Genomic DNA, 19,696 nt, shown 5'->3' on the forward strand with positions numbered 1-19,696 from the left:
GAGGCTGTGCCCAGCAGAGACATGGAGGGAAGAGTGGAGGAAGAGAAGCAGCAGAAAGAATTAGGTCTATAATATCTCAGTCTCATGATCCGGGAGTCAAGATATGAAGGGACAAGACATAGAAGTTTATTATTTATAGGTGCAAAGGTAACCAGTAGAGGCAGAAAAATAACCATAATTCTCTTGGCTAAATGCTTCTCTGTCATTGTAGGAAGTAAATAGATAATATCTATAATTGATACAGGAAGAAATAACATTAGGAGTATGCTATATTCAAAGATATGTCAGAAGAACCAAAAGTAAATTATAAGGGTGATTGCTTCTGGGAAGCAGGGCTGGAGCTGGGGGCAGGGGAAGTTTTTCGTTATAAACTCTTTTTAAATATGTAGTAAACATTTTCTAATGTAATGTGTCAGAGCAAAGACACATTTCTTTATTAAGCACTTACTCTGTGCCAGCTGTAAGACCCCATCATCTTAGTGAAGGAGGCTCCCCACTCCTGAGTCTGCAGAGGTTGCATCATTTGCCATCTTTCTAAAACATGCTAAACTACTGTGTGCCTGAGAGGTTCTGCACTTGCTGTTCCCTCTATCTGTTCCTTCCAAATGTCTCTGCATGACTAAGTCCTCCTCATTATTCAGTGTTACCCTCCCCAAAGAGGCTGTCTTTGCCCACCCTCCCTGCAGTTGCTCCCTTCACCCTCCAACCAGTCATTTTCTATCCAATTGGCCTCTTTTACTTTCTTCGTGACACTTACAGTAACTGAAATTACCTTATTTATCTGTTTACACTATGTCTTCCCCCACCACAGTGCAAACTTATGAGACAGAGACCTCATCCATCTTGTTTACTATGTCCCTAGTACCTAGGACAGTGCCTGGCACATAGTAGGTGCTCAATAAATATTCATTAGGTATTCAATAAAATTTTATTAATTGGATGTATAGATGAATTAGAACTGTGCATTTTCCTATATGCCATCTCATTTAGTCTTAAGACCCTAATACTTCTCCAGTATAAATATATACATGTAAATATATATACACACACACATACACCAGAGATGGGTTTCCCAGTCCAGACTCTTCCAAGTGCCAAAACTGTGGCTTCTCTTTCTTCTTCATTTTCAATGTCCTCTGGTGGTGAAGGATTTTGAAAAGATGTTTTGTGTCCTGTTAACAAGGGTAAAATTCAACAGACAGCAGTTCACGTGGGAGGCTACCAAAGTCGTAGGACACAGGTGGACATCCTTCACCTGGATGAGCTAAGAGGCCGAGTGCAGGTGCTGTGATGGCCTGACAGTGATGACAGTAGCACCTGTGGCTCTTCTACACAGAGAGGCATGCGCACTTGAATGGTGGGGATGGGCTGCAGTCACTGGCCTCCCTTCCACGTAGCTCTCCAGGTTGGTCAGCAACCATCTCACATGAGCTCCCTCCTCTACTCTGCCCTTTTGTGGAAGTCAGTCAATTGAATATTAAATGTCTCTTTCTCTTTGAATCCCTGATCTAACAATCTCAGTTGTCCACAAGTCAACATGGGTACATGTAACTACACAGAAGTGTGGGGCAAGAAAGAAAAACACAGCACTAATATTTCAGGACCTTTTCTCACTGCACATATGAAAAACCACAACATTCTGTTACCAAAATGGAAATATTTAAAACCAAAATAGTACTATTTATACATCATATCTTGCATTGTTTTATAAATAGCACAAGGCGGTGCTAGTGGACCTCACATACATATTTTTTAACAACAATTATAGCCTTTCTGGTCAACTTTTCTATTCTAAAGACTTCTATTTCTGATGAGCTATTTCAAGATTCTAGCTTCCTCAAAAGGAGGAAGCAGGATCGTGCCAATATCATCTTTTTATTTTAGAAAATATTATCTTTATTATATGCTTTTCAGATTTCGATTACTAGGGAGAATAATGATGTCATGAATAGTTTGATTATTTTTTGGTTGAGGGAAGCCAATGAATTACTGTAATTAATTGATACATAATGAGACCAATTTTAGTAAATCCCTCAAAACATACAATCTTTGCTCTATGCCAACAGGGCCTTAGTGGTATTGGGAGGGAAGAAGGAAAATGAGAAAGGGGAAAAAGAGGAAATGCATATTTGGATACTTTTTGTTTTCAGTCATCTAAAGGAATATTTCTGAGTCTTTAGTCACAGAGTTATAGAATATTAGAGACGTAAGGGGGCCTGCAAATGATGTGGTTCAACTTTCACATTTTATAGGGAAAAAAAGAAACCAAGGCCCTGAAAAGATAAGCACATACCCAAGCTCTCGTCATAGGTGAGTGGCAGAGCCAGAATACGAATACATAGAACATAGAATATAACCAAAACATAGAATATATAGAACATAACCAATTTTTAAAAAATAGATACACAAGAAAAAATATCAAGTTATAAATAATTAGAGTATGATCGCATGTTAGCAACTTTGAGACTAGCACACGTTTTTTAAAAATACATGAACTTGGGCTTCCCTGGTGGCGCAGTGGTTGAGAATCTGCCTGCCAATGCAGGGGACACGGGTTCGAGCCCTGGTCTGGGAAGATCCCACATGCCGCGGAGCAACTGGGCCCGTGAGCCACAACTACTGAGCCTGAGCGTCTGGAGCCTCTGCTCCGCAACAAGAGAGGCCGCGATAGTGACAGGCCCGCGCACCGTGATGAAGAGTGGCCCCCACTCGCCGCAACTGGAGAAAGCCCTCACACAGAAACGAAGACCCAACACAGCCAAAAATAAACATAATAAATAAATAATAAATAAAAATTAAAAAAAAAAAAATACATGAACTCTTCTTTAGCAATCAGAAAATGAGCGTTGTTTCTTTTTACTTCTGAACTCCTTTGCATTCCATTTCCCCCAGTTTTTCACCCTAATATAAGTCTTTTACCGTAATGTAGAAGTGTTTGTGCTCAAGAAGTCTTTCATTGATCACCTTATGATGTGTCTCAAGCAAAAGTACTGATATAGATTTTAATTTTTTTAGTTCCCTCTAAGTTAAAAAGAGTACTTCTGTAGTTATAATTATTATTGTTATACAAGTGGTTAAAACAATATAAATATATTAAATATTTTTTATAATTGCCAAACACATAAGTAGAAATTTTCAGGGATATACCGCTTATTGAAATTAATGGGGATTTATTTTTCCATTAGTTCAGGTACTCATGGAAGAATATTAATTATGTCTAAAACGGGACAGAGTACCACTTCTATTCTATTGATGTTTTTCACAATAATAATATAAGAATAGAAAATTTAATTATGGCAATGTCACCCAATTCTTTGAAATTCTGTCAAATTTGATGTCAAAAATAATAGAGTGATTTATTATCCAGAATTACTTAAAAGATTTATCAGCTAATAATTCAATTAGGTCCTCTTTTTAGTTTTGTTGAAAGCTATGAATTAGAAGCCATCTGACTTATAAAGGGTTTAATTAGACAGACATTAGAGTCTCAGTCTCTGAAACTGTACCAAAAAGGCTTTGTCACAGATTATCAAGTGACTATTAATTATACCTTTTATTCTTTCACCCAGCAGCACTTCATTTAAGTTTTTACTCAGTAAAAATTGGAGATATTTATTTCAGTATCTGTGGTAGTACAGTATTTTTTACAAACTTTTATCACATGTTTTAAATATAGTTATGTCAAAACTTAAAGCTTTCTTTCATTGAATACATGGAAAGTGCTCCTATCCTGTGGTCAACCAGACCACAAATGACAAAGCCATATGACCTAATTGACAAAGCCAGTCCTCATTTGCAAGCTGATCACTAAAATCTGACCTATTTTCTGTCAAAAAAAGTCTTATTTTATTTTTCAGTTCAGATGTGTTAATATTTCTTTTAAGGAATCGTATCAAAAACACTGAGAAGTAAGTTACAGAATCCATGTTGTACAATATATTTCTAAAAGCAATCAAGATTAAAATGATATAACTCTCATATAATTAATTTTACATTAGTTAATTGAAACAAAGTAATACATTTTTCATTACTTAATTTGCAGTAATACAATGTAGTATCCAGCTAAGAGTAGAAGTTATGTATGAATCAAGACCTATGAGAGCAGGTATGATATTCTTTAGGAAATGTACAATACATGATTCGAAATCTGAGATGCTTAATAAAAGTATACACTGTTTATATTAATCAGGGTAATTAAAGCTAGCTGCTGTAAAAAAAATAAAATAACTCCACACTGCTTTTCTTCTTAATTTTTTTTTTAATAAATTTATTTATTTTATTTTTGGTTGCTGCTCGCAGGCTTTCTCTAGTTGCGGCGAGCGGGAGCTACCCTTCACTGCGGTGCACAGGCTTCTCATTGCGGTGGCTTCTCTTGTTGCGGAGCACGGGCTCTAGGCGCACGGGCTTCAGTAGTTATGGCACGTGGGCTCGGTAGTTGTGGCCGCGTGCTCTAGAGCGCAGGCTCAGTAGTTGTGGCGCACGGGCTTAGTTGCTCTGTGGCATGTGGGATCTTCCTGGACCAGGGCTCGAACCCGTGTCCCCTGCACTGGCAGGCGGATTCTTAACCACTGCACCACCAGGGAAGCCCCACACTGTTTTATTTATCATTCATTTCATAGCCCCAGTGAGAGTAGGGTGACTCTGGGGCAGCTGTCTTCAAAACAGCGGCTTGGTTCCTTTCATCTGGTAATCTGCAATATTGACCTCCATGGGCCCAGCAGAAGGGAAAGAGAGAGCTTGAATAGTGGTGCTGGGGGAGTTTATAACTAGGCCTGGAAAGTGGTGTCCATTACTTCTGCTCATGTTCCTGTGATAGGAACCCAGGCATGTGGCCTCAATCTAACTGCAGGGGAGAAAGGGAAATGTGGTTTTCCTGCACACTCAGGAAGAAGAAGCCCAGCTGATGAGCACATAGCCCATCCCTGTCACATAGCTAATAACTAATTGGTCCAGCAGCTAGCAAATTCACGTGCTGTTATTAGGAGATAGTAAAAAGTAAATAATTCAGAAGATGAAATAAAATGGGAATGTACTATAATCGGCATAAATATCTCATGATCTAGATTTGGTAAAATAGGGTTTAGCTCCCTATTGGATTATATACAACTAATCTGAGAAAAATCTTGTAAAAATCTTACCTGTGGGTGTTAATCAATGTATCTTTAAAAAGTTGGTATTCCTAAAAAAATCCAGTTACACTGAAAAATAATCGGCATCGCTACCACCACTGTTCATAGGCTATTTGAAGGTGCTTTTCTTTCTAGCTAATGACAAGTGCCAGGATGAGTATTTTTTAAATATCTGAAAAGAATTGCTTTCCTTTAAAAATTTTTTAAGCTGGGTTTGCTTTGCTCTCATAGAATTTTCAAGGGCATTGCATTCTTTGATTGTAGTCCAAAAAGGGCAGAAGTACAGTCACCCCCACTACCCATTCTGATTTAATTCAGAATATCCCAACATCAGCCAAAATACCCTGGTTCTAAAGCAACATTTTGCTCTTACCAGAAGTATGTATAAGGAAGACAGGCATTGGGCAGTTTTTTTATGTGCTTTGATTAATTATTCAAGGAGGCTTCCCCAGTCATTTGAATTGTCCCTTTCGTAGGTAACCAGGAGATTTTTACTTCTTGGGACAATACACCGTAAGAAGATTCCAGATAAGTGAGTGTATGCCTTTCTTTTCTAAAGTAGGAGAATGGACCATAGTAAAGGGAGAGGTGGGAACATAGAATGTATGCTCAAGACAGAGGAAAGAGTATGTTTAAGTTGGGGGAAAAATAAATAGGGCTTTATGGTCAAGTAGACGGGTCAATTCCAGGCTCTGTCACTTAGAAGTTTGTGACACTGGGCAAGGTCAACGGACCTTTCTGAGTCTGATGCTTCTTTCTTTTTTTTTATTTTTCTTATTGGAGTATAGTTGCTTTACAATGTTGTGTTAGTTACTGCTGTACAGCGAAGTGAATCAGCTATATGTATACATAAACCCCCTCCCTCTTGGACCTCCCTCCCACTCCTCCCCCCATCCCACCCATCTAGGTCACCAAATGCCAGCTTCTCTTGGGTACAGAAGGTACCAATAAATGGTAGTTATTATTACAATCTTACAGGAGAGACCAATGTAGAAAAATAACATGAGCATGGCCTAGATCATAACAAATATGATCTTTTTCTCTCCTGAGGGAGAGAATCCTCATTGGATTTTATACATTTCTCATATTTATTTACTAGATTTTAAACACTTCTGGGTTTACAGGAACTGTGCTTTACTCATTTTTGTAAACTCCTCAGTCCTAAGGACTGCTCTTGCACCTAATGGAAAAAGACGAAAGACTTGGGACTGAATCAACAATCTTCAGTTCATGTTAGATGTTCGATGAAGATCTGAACAAATATGATAAGAGGATGATAAGAATGAGGGAGAAAAGCTGGCTCTCCAAAAAGAACTCATAAAATAACACATGATGTAGGGCCCAAACCACAAACGCTTAAAAGGCATTCAAAATTCTAATGAATTCTTTCTAAGTTGAAGGAAATATTTTAGTAGAATGTCTAAAACACGTTTTTAATTCTGAACTTGATTAACAATAATTCTGAGTCACAGTTGGGATGTACAATTTGTGGAGCTGTTAAAAAAAAACAAAACCATTCAAATGAGTGGATATTTAGGGGATATTTGTAGTAGTGTTTGGGACAGATCCAAAATGGGTTGTTTTATTTCATTTGTTCTGATTACTTGTGGGGCAATAAGTAACTAGGCAGATTAAATACCAAACAGATCATTTGGAACAAAAAGAAACATCTATATTCAATGACTATAAATTTAGCCTATCCAGCCTCTTCTTGCCACATCTTCACACTATCCAGCATGGGGCTCAACTACTGGCTGTGTCAGTCAAACAGCCAAGAGTATCAGGTTCCTTTGCTAAAAGTATTCCAACTCACATCATCTTGGCAGACAATACCAAAAAAATTTCTTTGTCCAATAAAGTGACCAAATTTTAGGAGACTGAATAGAAACAGAAAAGCAAGTTACTAATTGAGCTTTTCTGAAATGTTACCATCAAGTGTCTAGATGTGATCTGGGGTTTGTTTGTTTGTTTGTTTGTTTTTCTATTCATTCTAAGCAGCACTCATGGGGCCTTTCATTGGAGGTGTCATGTCTTTCATTGACAATAAGCTGTTTTATTCTGTTGTTTTTTGAATATTTCCTCTTCTTCGTTCCCTCCATTCTTTCCTTCTGGGACTGCTCTTTGTTTTTCTTCAAATGTTTGGTGATTTCTCGGTTGTCCTCCTGTTTGCATTTTCAGTTGTCTCTTAGCCTTGCCTGTATGTCTGAGTGCGTATCTGTTCAATGTTTCTGCTTCCTGTGGTTATAGGGGAGAGGCAGGACATACTACCAGACTGAGCGGATCAGTAGTTCGTCTTCTGGGCACGGGAACTCCCACTTTCTTTTGGGGTACACACACCTCTTGGTTACTATCCTGCTTATAATGCCCAGGGGGTCCCATTGGAATTGCCTTTGCTGTTTGCTGCGTAGCACAGGTGGAAGGAGGAGAAGAGGAACTGCCTGATCGTTCCTACTGCTGTAATGCTACCCAAATCACACTGAATGTTGGTTTGGGACTGCCTCCCGTCCCTGTATGCACTTTCTCCAAGCTTGGAGCAGTACTGAAGCCTGACTCACAACTTACAGTTGCCCTCTTCTTTAGTGTTGGGCAGTGGGTCCCTCCTTCAGTGTTATCCCAGTTCTACTTTCTGTCTTTCAGCAGTTTCTGCAGAACTTTTGATCCATTTAGAGCAATTCATCTTGTAAGTCAACATGATCTTCAAATATCTATATATCTACAGATATATATATATATATATCCTTTAGGTTAGTTTTAGGGTTTAGATCAGGAGAGGAAGGCTGGTTGAACGTGTGTTTGTTTATATTGCCATATTGATCCAATATCTCTGTAGAAGTTTTCTGACATTTTTTTTTTTTTTTAAACAACAGCTCCTGTTTATTTATTTTTATTTATTTATTTTATTTATGGCTGTGTTGGGTCTTCATTTCTGTGCGAGGGTTTTCTCTAGTTGCGGCAAGTGGGGGCCACTCTTCATCGCGGTGCGCGGGCCTCTCACTATTGCGGCCTCTCTTGTTGCGGAGCACAGGCTCCAGACGCGCAGGCTCAGTAGTTGTGGCTCATGGGCCTAGTTGCTCCGCGGCATGTGGGATCTTCCCAGACTAGGGCTCGAACCCGTGTCCCCTGCATTGGCAGGCAGAGTCTCAACCACTGCACCACCAGGGAAGCCCGTTTTCTGACATTTTTGAGAGACATACTACTTTTCAAACAAAATCTCATGTAGAGGATCAACATATTAAACAGGTAAAAGCAAAACTGATCTAGTTGAAGAAGAGGAAGCAGCCCTGCATGTGAACTCATTGGTCTCCCTTTGGCTCTTCACTGCATTTCCTGAGACCCTCCATGGAATCTTAGAGCTCTGCAGAACAGGTGCAAAACCACGGACAAGATTTATAGTCCAGGAATGCCTGGCCCGTAATAGGTTGTTAATGAATACTAGCTATCATTATGGATAAAGAAGATGTGCTGTGTGGATGGAATGGAATACTACTCAGCCATAAAAAAGAATGAAATGTTGCCATTTGTAACCACGTGGATGAGCCTAGAGGGTATTAGGTTAGTGAAATAAGTCAGACAGAGAAAGACAAATACTGTATGATATCACTTATATGTGGAATCTGAAAAATGAAACAAACTAGTGAATATAACAAAAAAGAAACAGACTCACATATATAAGGAACAAACTAGTGGTTACCAGTGAGGAGAGGGAAGGGGAGAGGGACAAGACAGGGGTAGGGGAGTAAGAGATACAAACTACTGTGTATAAAATAAATAAGCTACAAGGATATATTGTACAGCACAGGGAATATAGCCAATATTTTATAATAACTATAAATGGAGTATAATCTTTAAAAATTGTGAATCACTGTACTGTATATCTGAAACATATAATATTGTAAATCAACTTATACCTCAGTAAAAAAAAGTCCCCAATTAATAGACCAAAAAAGAAAAAAAAGTAACTATTATTACTGTTAAAAACATTGCCCCTCTACCTTCCCTAGCCCAAGGCCTTCCGTAGGTCCTCATACCAACTTCTGCCATTCATTCTGGCAGTCCCATCTTGGAGAGAAGGAAAAAAATTTTTTTAGAGAATCAACAGCAGTTGAGCACCTACTAAATATACCCAAGCACGGTCCCAGGCCCTCACATGTTAACCTGGCTTAACCCTTACAGTAATGCTATGAGGCAAGTGTTTGATCGCCAGGATATGGTGAAGAAATAGGAGCTCAGACAGACATAGCAGGAATGTACACAAATTCAAATGAGTAAGAAATGTCCAGTTATTTTATTTTCTTAAATTTAATTAAAACTAACTCCTGGGGCTTCCCTGGTGGCGCAGTGGTTGAGAATCCGCCTGCCAATGCAGGGGACACGGGTTCAAGCCCTGGTCCGGGAAGGTCCCACATGCCGCGGAGCAACTAGGCCCATGAGCCACAATTACTGAGCCTGCGCATCTGGAGCCTGTGCTCCGCAACAAGAGAAGCCGCGATAGTGAGAGGCCCGCGCACCGCGATGAAGAGTGGCCCCCGCTCGCCGCAACTAGAGAAAGCCCTCGCACAGAAACGAAGACCCAACACAGCCAAAAATAAATAAGTAAATATTCACCTACAATTTAAAACAAAAAACAAAAAACTAACTCCTAGCATGACTCCACTAGAATGGCAGGAAATGACATCTCAGCCATTCAGGGACCTGACTTGGGATTCTGGTTCTTGCCCAGTGTGCTAACGCATGGAGAGGGCCTGTCCTGTCCTCTCTCTTCCAACTGCATGTATATCTGCTGGATGCCCATTTTCTGTACTAGAAAAGTTTCCTGGAGTGAGCCACTCCGTGGCTTCTGTGTGACTTGCGATGTCGAAGATCTTTGAGGGGTTGGGGCAGGTCAAGGTGCACCTCACCTCACAGCCGTCCTCCCTGAGCACCAGCTTCTTCCTCCGGCCACTGCACCGAGGCTACTCAGATCTCAGGAATCCTCCCACCCACAAACCCCCGTTTTTAGTGACAGGTGTATTTGTCTTTTCCTTCCTGCTGCCCTCGAAGAGTCTCCCTTTCTCCTTCTAAGAATCCATAGGAGACTTCCCCAGTGGCACAGTGGTTAATAAGACTCTGCGTTCCCAATGCCGGGGCCCAGGTTCGATCCCTGGTCAGGGAGCTTGATCTCATATGCATGCCGCAACTAAGAGTTGGCATGCCACAACTAAGGAGTCCTCGAGCCACAACTAAGGAGCCCACATGCCACAACTAAGACCCAACGCAACCAAATAAATAAATATTTTTTAAAAACAGAAAGAATGTGTAGAAGACTCTAGCAGAGTTTGAACTTTAACAAAACAAAAAGTGCTCCATGGAAATGTCTGCTTTCCTTGTGTAAAAAAAACCCCAAGGCAAGAAACACCATGAGCCTTTTGCTGAGAAAGGGAGTGGTGAGCACAGGATATGGAGAATATGAAAAATTTATTCTCAGTAAGTTTTCCTGCCTCAAAAATTAAGTCACTGATTGACAAAGCCCTGCAGAAGTAAGAGGCAGACCAACACCACCTGACCAGGACACGCATGGGTAGACCAAGCTCCAGTCGCTGCAGGGCAGGTGCTCCTGGGCGGGGGAGAGCAGCAGCTGCAGATTCTAGCTCAGAGTGGCCCTGTAACCACATTGATGAAGATCACGAGTGGATGAGATCCAGGGACTAGAGTCTTAGCAGAGTCTGCAGTCCGAGCCGAGAGCTGACTCACCTACAAGGACATTCCATCATCTTACACTAGACAAACAGTGTGTCCCAAGGACAGAATCTAAATTATTCTAATCTTAGAATTTCTGCATCTTTAGGCTTATGTAAAGCTTTGCTTGCCAGAAACAGAACGACAACACTATTAAAAAGCATTTAAATGGAACAAACCCAGGCACTTTCTCAGATTTTAGTACATGCGTCATGTAAGGGAGAGTTAAAAGGAAATGACTTTTTTACATATAAATGTGCTTACAGATTTTCGAATTATATCCCTTTGAACAATAATTTCATATTTTTAGATGGAAGACTTTTAATCCTTTTTCAAACAACCAAGGATTTAATTTTGTTCTAAATTAATTTACTTGCAATATGTTAAATGGCCAAGGAGTTAAATCACAGAGAAAACTGAACAACTTAATTTTGGATCTATCTTTATTTTTATATATACAGTGGTATTTTTATATTGACCTCAACTGTCAAAAACACATTAAAAATAAAAAAGCAGGGATGTGGGACGTGGTATAATTCCTCTGACAGCGAAAATAGTGGTTATAATGTTTATGTTTTCATAAGTGACACCCTTGGACCCACAATTTTTGTGTTTACCCCAGTTCACTTTTCCTTTACTAAACATTCTAGATGTGTTGTAAATTATGGAAAAAACAAACAGACAAAACAAACAAACAAAAAAAAACAAGAAAATTGAAAGTTCAAAGAGAAACTCTCCTGAAGATGCACCAGCCAAAGGCTACCACCGTTAACATTTTCATCGGTTTCTTTTTGGGATGTTTTCCTATACATATGTTTCAGATTCCCACTATTGTTACTGTAACTTCTTTCTTTTATAGTCATGGTCAGCATTGCATTCTCTTTTTTTTTACTTATTATTGTAAAATAAGTATTTCCCCCATTTAAAAAGTAGACTCTTCATAAGCCTTTTTAATGGCTAATAGTCTATCATATGGCTGCATTACAATTCACTTAACTAGAGGGATTGTCTTCCAGAAAATCCATTCCTCTGATTCCATACCTTGCTTCTCAAATGTGGCTAAATGCCAGGGGTTTCTGGATGCCACAGGATAAATACCTTCTTAAAGTAACCAATTTCCGACAAAATTGGAAGAGGAGATTCATTCTAGATAAACCCAGCCCAGACATTATGGAATAGAACAAGAAATGTATATGATTCTTAAGATAAAGCAGGAAAAGGATTTTTAAAATTAAATGAAATGTGGTAGAAGAGAAAATATTAACATTTGTGAAATGTCATTGCATCCTGCAATGTGATGGTCTTTTGTGATGCATACAGTATTTCCAGTGTGATGGTCTTTTGTGATTCATACAGTATTTGTCTTTTTGCACCTGGCTTATTTCACTTAGCATAATGTCCTCAAGGTTCATCCATGTTGTAGCTTGTAATAGGATTTCCTTCCTTTTTATGGGTGGATAATAATATTCCTATAAACCAAATTTTGTTTATCTATTCATCCATTGATGTACATTTGTGTTGCTTCTACCTCTTGGTTATTGTGAATAGTGCTGTCATGAACACGGGTGTGAAAATATCTCTTTGAGATCCTGCATTCAACTTCTTTGGATATATACCCAAATATATATCCCCGTGGGATCGCTGGATCATATGATGGCTCTATTTTTAATATTTTGAGGAACCTCCATGTTATTTTCCATAGTGGTATAACCCATTTAAAAAGGAAGAAGGCACACAAAGAAACATCCTATTTGTAGAAGGTCATGTGGGACCAACATTCTTGATTCACAAGGGGCAGGAATTCACTTCCCCATGTCAAATGTCCCCATTCCTTTCCCTGACAAAGCCCTGATTTTTGTTCAAGTATCCACTCTTTCTTCAGAAGGCCCATTACTCAAAGAAATTTTACCTCATCCCCAGCTTTGGGAGTATATCTTGCTTACTCTAAACCACTCATGGGAATCCCACAACCTTGCCATTGAATGGTTTAGGAACTCAGACTTCAATCATTCATGGCACAGCTCTTTCTTGGGGAGTGTTGTTGGCAGAGGAGTGGATATGTGACCTAAATTGGCCCAGTCAGACTGAAGGGAAAAGTTTCTGTGGTACAATGGGTAAAAGGTCTTTTTCTCCTACAGAACATGAACAAAGAAATGTGTGTCCCTGTTTGTTCCTGTAAGCCATTTATTAACAGTGAGGACCCTGGTCTGGAGACAAAACTGATACACAAAGGAATACTGAACCAAGAGAATATCAAAGAAATGGAGTGCAGCCCTTATGACACTGGGCCTGGAGCCCTTTTGAGCTCTGGACTGCCTGTTAATAAATTTCTTCACAGTGTAAGCTAGTCTGAACTGGGTTTTCCGTTACTTGCAGCCCAAAGCATCCTACCTGATATAACTCTTCTCTGCTATTCAGGAACCTTTGGGGAAAAGTTTGAGAATCACCTATCCATCTACAACTCTGAGGTCTAACTGCTCCTGCTGCATTTCCTCTTTACACGTTGGCTGGTCAGTGTAGTGTTCCCACCACCAACCTGGGGATGTTGCACCCCAGGACATTTTAAAATCTAAGAGAAAGTTCCATTTTGTAGCTGAAGGAGAGATGAGGAAAGGGGATATCCCTCCTGCCAGGAGATGGCCTATGACTAGATCTAATCTAGAAGAGAGGTTGTACCCTGCTGGTGACTTTGAAGGGAATGGAGTGCAGGGCTACTGCTGACTCATACTGTGAATTAGAAAAAAAGTGCCCTTCCCAAGACACATTACTTCCATATGATGGTAAACTGTCACAATATATTGATTGTGTTAGCACAAAATATTTTTCTCTCATTTGCCAGAAAGTTGTCATAATGAATATACAAATGTATGCTATCTAGGGTGTAAATAGTTCTCTCTTAGATCTGGCAACCATTGAGCATGGTACCATCTGGACAAAGAGCAGGGCATCCTCTTAGAGACAGAACACAGAATGCCGAGCAGATGAGAAAGCTGGTGGAGATGCACTTGCAGTCCATTGACTTGTAGTTCAGACATAATTTTGATAAGTAAACACCTTTAACAGGTGAACTGGGATAGATAAAGGTTGTTTTTTTAAATTTTTCATTTTAAAATAATTTCAGACTTTTAAAAAGATGCAAGAAAAAGTCACCAAGAAACAAAAATCAGTTATCATATATCCTTCACCTAGTTTCCAAATGTACACAATTATGTAATGATAGTACAATTATGAAAAACAGAAAATTTACTTGGATACCATACTATTAACTGATATATAGATCTTATTCAAATTTCCCTAGTTGTCACACTAATGATTTTTTATGGTCCTTGATCCAATCCAGGATCACATATTGCATCTAGTTGTCATATTTTCTGTCTTCTTCAGGCTAAGACAGTTCCTCAGCTTTTCTTTGTCTTTCATAACATTGATACTTTTGGGGAATATTGGCCGGTTACTTTGTAGAATGTTCTTCAAGCTGGGTGTGTCTGAGGTCCTCATGATTAAATTTAGCTTATGCATTTTTGGAAAGAATACTACAGAAGTGATGCTGTGTCCTTCTCAGGGCGTCATTTCAGTAGTCATGTGATGTTGGTGTATCTCATTACTAGTGACGTTAACTTTGCTTACTTGGTTACGGTGTTGTGAGCCTGATTTCGCCACTGTAAAGTTACTGTTATTCTCTCTCTTTTTTTTTTTTAATTTTATTTTTGGCTGTGTCAGGTCTTCATTGCTGTGCACGGGTTTTCCCTAGTTGTGGCGAGCGGGGGCTAATCTTCATTGCAGTGCGCGGGCTTCTCATTGTGGTGGCTTCTCTTGTGGAGCAAGGGCTCTAGGCATGCGGGCGTCAGTAGTTGTGGCACATGGGTTCAGTAGTTGTGGCTCACGGGCTCTAGAGCGCAGGCTCAGTAGTTGTGGCACATGGGCTTAGTTGCTCCGGGGAATGTGGGATCTTCCCAGACCAGGGCTCGAACCCGTGTCCCCTGCATTGGCAGGCAGATTCTCAATGACTGCACCACCAGGGAAGCCCCTGTTATTCTCTTTATAATTAATAAGTATCTCATGTGGAGATACTTTTAAAATATGCATATATCCTGTTTCTCATCAAACTTTGTCCCACTAATTTGATGAGTCTTAACCTACAGCAATTATTACTGTGGTATTGGCCAAATGTGAGGCCAAGATTTGGGCTTTAGAATAAAATTGGAAAGAGTCTCCAGAAGTAGGTGAGGAGTATCTCGCAATCTGACAGGTAATAAAGAGCAGTTTCGAATCAGACAGATTCACATTCAAATATTGGCTCCCCTGTGTATTAGCTGTATGGTTTTAAGCAGTCTACCTTATAGAGTTTTTATGATGGTTATAATGAACAGAAAGAACTTTGCACAGTCTCTGGCACACCATAACTGCTCAGTAAATTTTTAGCTATTATCATAATGATTTTGGTTATTGTAAGAATCTTCAATAAAAAGAAAACCCAAAGGTACTTTCTTGGCATAGTTCCTTATGTAGAAAGTGCCCTTTCTTTTTTCTTTCTTTCTTTCTTTTTTTTCTTAGTTTTTAGCCTTTTATTAAATCTCACTGGGAAGAAAATACTTCTGATGTACCAGTTAAATGAGCAAGAAACCACACTGTATATACACACGCACGCGTGCGCGTGCATGCCATATGCCCAGCACTTTGGATGTAATGACAAAGGAGAGAGACTAGCTGAGATTAAAAGTATTATAAACATAATATCCAGGATTATTGAGCACTTTAGCAGATACTGCTGGGGTTTTTTAAGCCAGGAGCCAATCTCCCATTCATAGTAGAACTCTGCTGTATGAGTTAGTGGAAATGTTATGGGTTAAAAAAATTTATTTCCCAAGTTCCCTTGCAGTCAGAGGTGGCTAATATGGCCAGTAAACAGAAGTCTGCTAGAGGTGACTTCAAGGAAAGCTGCTGAATTTTGATAAAAGAGACACAGCTGACATGTGCCTTTTAACCTTCATTCTCCCGCCTTCTTCCTGCCTGGAATTCAGAAGCAATGCTTGTAGATGCAACAGCCGCTTGCAACCTAGGGGTAGAAAGCCACATACTAAAGATGGCAGGGCAGGAAGATTAAAGGAGCCTAGTTCCTTCTGCACCTGGTCTTCTCTTTTTATAACTGAGGAAACTGAAGCTCAGAGATGTTAAGCAAATTATCCATGGTCAGTTAGCTCTTAAGCAGTGCAGCTGAGATTCAAATCTATGTCTATATGACTCCAAAGGCGTCTATTTTCTACTACAGTACAAAGCTTCCTGAACATATTCAGAACTCTTTCTCCCCACATTCACACAGTATGATGGACAAAGCAAAGTGTGATGGGCAAAACAAAGCATCCAATGTCTGACGGCAGAGCCACAAATATTACTTACTCGTTCTCTTCGTTGACTACCAGCAACCCCAGTCTGATAAGCAAACATGACCAGCAGTTCTCTGACACTTCATCTTCTACTCATGCCAATAAATAAGGCATCAAACTGTGATAAGCAACTCCTGATGAGTGTTACCAACAAGTAGTTGCCCACAGAGTACATCCAAAACATCATGGCCTAAGTCAGAGGTCACAAAGAAATGGTAGATGTGTTTTGATTAGTCGGCTTGGATGCTTAATTAATTGCTTGAGCTAAGAAATATCCCATAATAATTGAGATTTCTTGCTGCTTTTACAAAACCATGGCCTGAATTCCTGGGTGGCACCATTTGACTGGAGCTGCTCCTACTCCAGTACACCATTCCGTTCCATACTGCTTCTCTGATGCTAAGCCAGAGTATCTGTTTCCAATTATCATCAGGCTTGTTCTCTTCTTAATGTCGACTGAAAAAAAATGCACAACATGAGAATTGTGAGTTAAGTTTTATTTGGGGCAAAATGAAGACTGTAGCCTGGGAGACAGCCTCTCAGATAGCTCTGAGGAACTGCTCCAAAGAGGTAAGGGAAGAGGTCAGTATATATCTGTGATTTTGGTGAAGAGGGATACATGCAATCAAGCACACATTTTGGCAGAAGGTTACTGCTGGTCACAGGAAGGTTGCTGCTCGTCACGAGGAGCAGATGTCTCTGGTAATGATTTTAGTGCTTTTCTAGATATGAGGAGATGCAAGAAATCGGGCTCATAAAATCTCCTGAAAATATCTAACTATGGGAAGACCTGTTCTGCCAGTTTTTCCCAAAGCACAGAGTACCTCATTCCTGATCTCCACACTGAACTCCTTTCAGGGTAAGCAGGTCAACGACTGCAGTGGCTGGTGGCCTAATCCTTGCAGAGGCAGATGGCAAGTGACAAATTTTAGTTGGCATTATAATAAAAAAATGTTCTCTCTATTAAATATTTGATCTTTATCTAAAACGAAAATTGATAGATAGAGCTGTTCCTTATACCTGGCCCACTTAAGGCATTTCAGTTACTTACCAGGAGGCACAGAATTGAAACAACACTCAGACATATGCTTTCTAAATCTGTTTTCAGATTAACACCCCTTCCAGCTCATTCACAGTAACCCCATTCCATGTGTGTTACTTTAGCAAGCCTTACCAGCAACTGTCTAAGTATTATCTTTCTCATCAGGATAGGATAGGTTAGATGATTTTTCGGAGACCTTGTTATGTAATTACTGTGTTGGTTAGCATTTTGACTGCTATTTTGTTGATTTGCCAAGTTGTTTTCTCTGAGTATCCTTTTTGGAAAACAGGAACAGGTGAATAGGTAGACCAGTGGACCTTTGTTTCATCTAAATTGGTGACCTCACATCATTGCTTCTTCACTACCCTCTTCCTTAGCATTATAAAATGAGCTAATTATTATTGAACACTCTGTGTCAGGCACAGTGCTAAGGGATTCACATGCATTGATTTATTTATTCATCATAACAACACTGTGATATCTGTCAAAGGGTAAATTTTTTTTAAGTTGAATCATGACTCACATACAAATATAAAATAAACATATGTCTCTGGTTTTATTTAACATATCAATTAATGATATAATAACTAAGATGTTACAGCCAGTCCAAATGAGAATCCTCCGAAGAGCAAATACATTAAACCATCAGGAATGCTTAAATGAACTTACTTTATTGGTGTAAAACTGACCTTTATCCATGGGACAGTAATCAGTTGCATACCAGTAGACACAATTTGCATTTCTATGAATAAGAACATTTGCATTACTCTGTTTTCTACAAATTACAGAGTTGTGAAATAACTCAAAGACAGTGAGATGCAGAGATAATCTGGATGAATAAACTAGATAGGACACCCACTAATCTTTTCTTATTCTCATTTCAGAGTATTTCACAATTTTTCCTGAGAAGTACTTCTGTTGTTATTCCTCTTTTCCAAAAAAGGAAATTGTAGCCAAAAGAGGTTAAGTAAATTTTCCAAGGTCTCATAACTAGTAAGTAGTGGAGTCGTGTTTGACACAAGTCTTACTGAATCTGGCAAAAGTAATGCAGTTTATTAAATCATTTTTCCTCTTGGATTTATGATGCTTGAAAAGTTCAGTTCAAAGCAAGCAAGAATCAGAAAATGGAAGGCCACTGTTTCTTGCTTTCTTCTCTATAGATATTATAAACTGGTAGCCTGAATTCAGCAGAAGGAAATTTTTTTATACACAATGTTTAACTTTAAAAAATTTTAGAAGTGAGTTATGACCATTATCAGTTACCTATTGCTGAGCAACAAAATATAAAAAAAAAAATAGTGGCTTTAAAACAACAATAAGAATCTATTATCTCAGTGTCTTAGCTGGGTGGTTCTATCTCATGGTCTCCTGTGAGGTTGCAGATGTAACGTTGGCTGGGGCTGTATCATCTGAAGGCTTGACTAGGGACGGATGATTCACTTTCGGGGTGGCTTACTCACATGATCGGCATGATGGTGCTGACTGTTGATGGGAGATCTCAATTATACCCCATGTAGGCCTCTTCACAGACTGCTTGACTGTCCTCATTTCACAGTGGCTGACCTCCCGCAGTGTGAGTAATCCCAGAGAAAGCAAGACAGTCTTTCATACGTTTTATGACCTAGCCTTGGAAGTAGGTCACATATCATCAATCCCGTCATATTTTATTGGTCACTCAGACCAGCCCTGACACAGTGATATACCTTGTGTAAGTGACTACACAAGGACATAAATACTATAGCCAGAAGATCATTGGAGATCGTCTCAGGGACTATATCACATGAACATTTAACCATCACAAGACTTCACATAGGAATCTGGATTTCTGGCTGCTCTAGAAAGATCAGATCTGGCAACCCTGCATTCCCACATGACACTAATTAGTTGGAGTTGAATGGCTACCACTCACTTAGAAAGAATATGCACTTCCTGAATTCATCCTGGTTCCCATTCAACTCACTTATGTAACATACTCAGCTCTTGTGCCATATCATTGAGGTTTTTTTTTGGTGGGTTTTTTTTATTTTTAAAATTAATTAATTATTTATTTATTTATTTTTGGCTGCGTTGGGTCTTCGTTTCTGTGCGAGGGCTTTCTCTAGTTGCGGCAAGCGGGGGCCACTCTTCATCGCGGTGCGCGGGCCCCTCACTATCGCGGCCTCTCTCGTTGCGGAGCACAGGCTCCAGACGCGCAGGCTCAATAATTGTGGCTCACGGGCCCAGTTGCTTGGCGGCATGTGGGATCTTCCCAGACCAGGGCTCGAACCCGTGTCCCCTGCATTGGCAGGCGGACTCTCAACCACTGCGCCACCAGGGAAGCCCTCATTGACTTTTGACAAATGAAATGTGCGCAGAGTGATGCACCGCTCACAGACCTAACTCCTAAAACATGCCTGTGATTGTCCGTGCTCTCTGTCCTCTTCCAG

General features: G+C 39.7%; 1 protein-coding gene across 7 annotated transcripts in view; it reads left to right on the forward strand.

The window, feature by feature from the left end:
* Positions 1-19,696, forward strand: part of LOC309622365 (uncharacterized protein) — a 34,662-nt gene that overhangs the window by 7,295 nt on the left and 7,671 nt on the right. For 2 of the 7 annotated variants that reach the window (XR_014240761.1, XM_082409454.1), the window contains 2 exons: positions 5,606-5,661; positions 12,983-19,685. The exons of 1 other annotated variant lie outside the window; for it this stretch is intronic. Coding sequence is in view for 3 of the 6 variants with exons in the window: in XM_082409454.1 (XP_082265580.1) it covers positions 5,606-5,661; positions 12,983-12,989 (63 nt within the window). In the remaining 3 variants the exon portion in view is untranslated. Of the gene's footprint in view, positions 1-2,252; positions 2,273-5,605; positions 5,662-12,982; positions 19,686-19,696 lie in introns of those variants that run through there. 4 more of the 7 variants (XM_082409452.1, XM_082409453.1, XR_014240762.1 and 1 more) reach the window with 3 other exon arrangements.

The sequence above is a fragment of the Balaenoptera borealis genome (genome assembly GCF_965194805.1).
Source record: "Balaenoptera borealis genome assembly, contig: HAP1_SCAFFOLD_2283, whole genome shotgun sequence".
NCBI classification, from domain to species: Eukaryota; Metazoa; Chordata; class Mammalia; order Artiodactyla; family Balaenopteridae; genus Balaenoptera; species Balaenoptera borealis.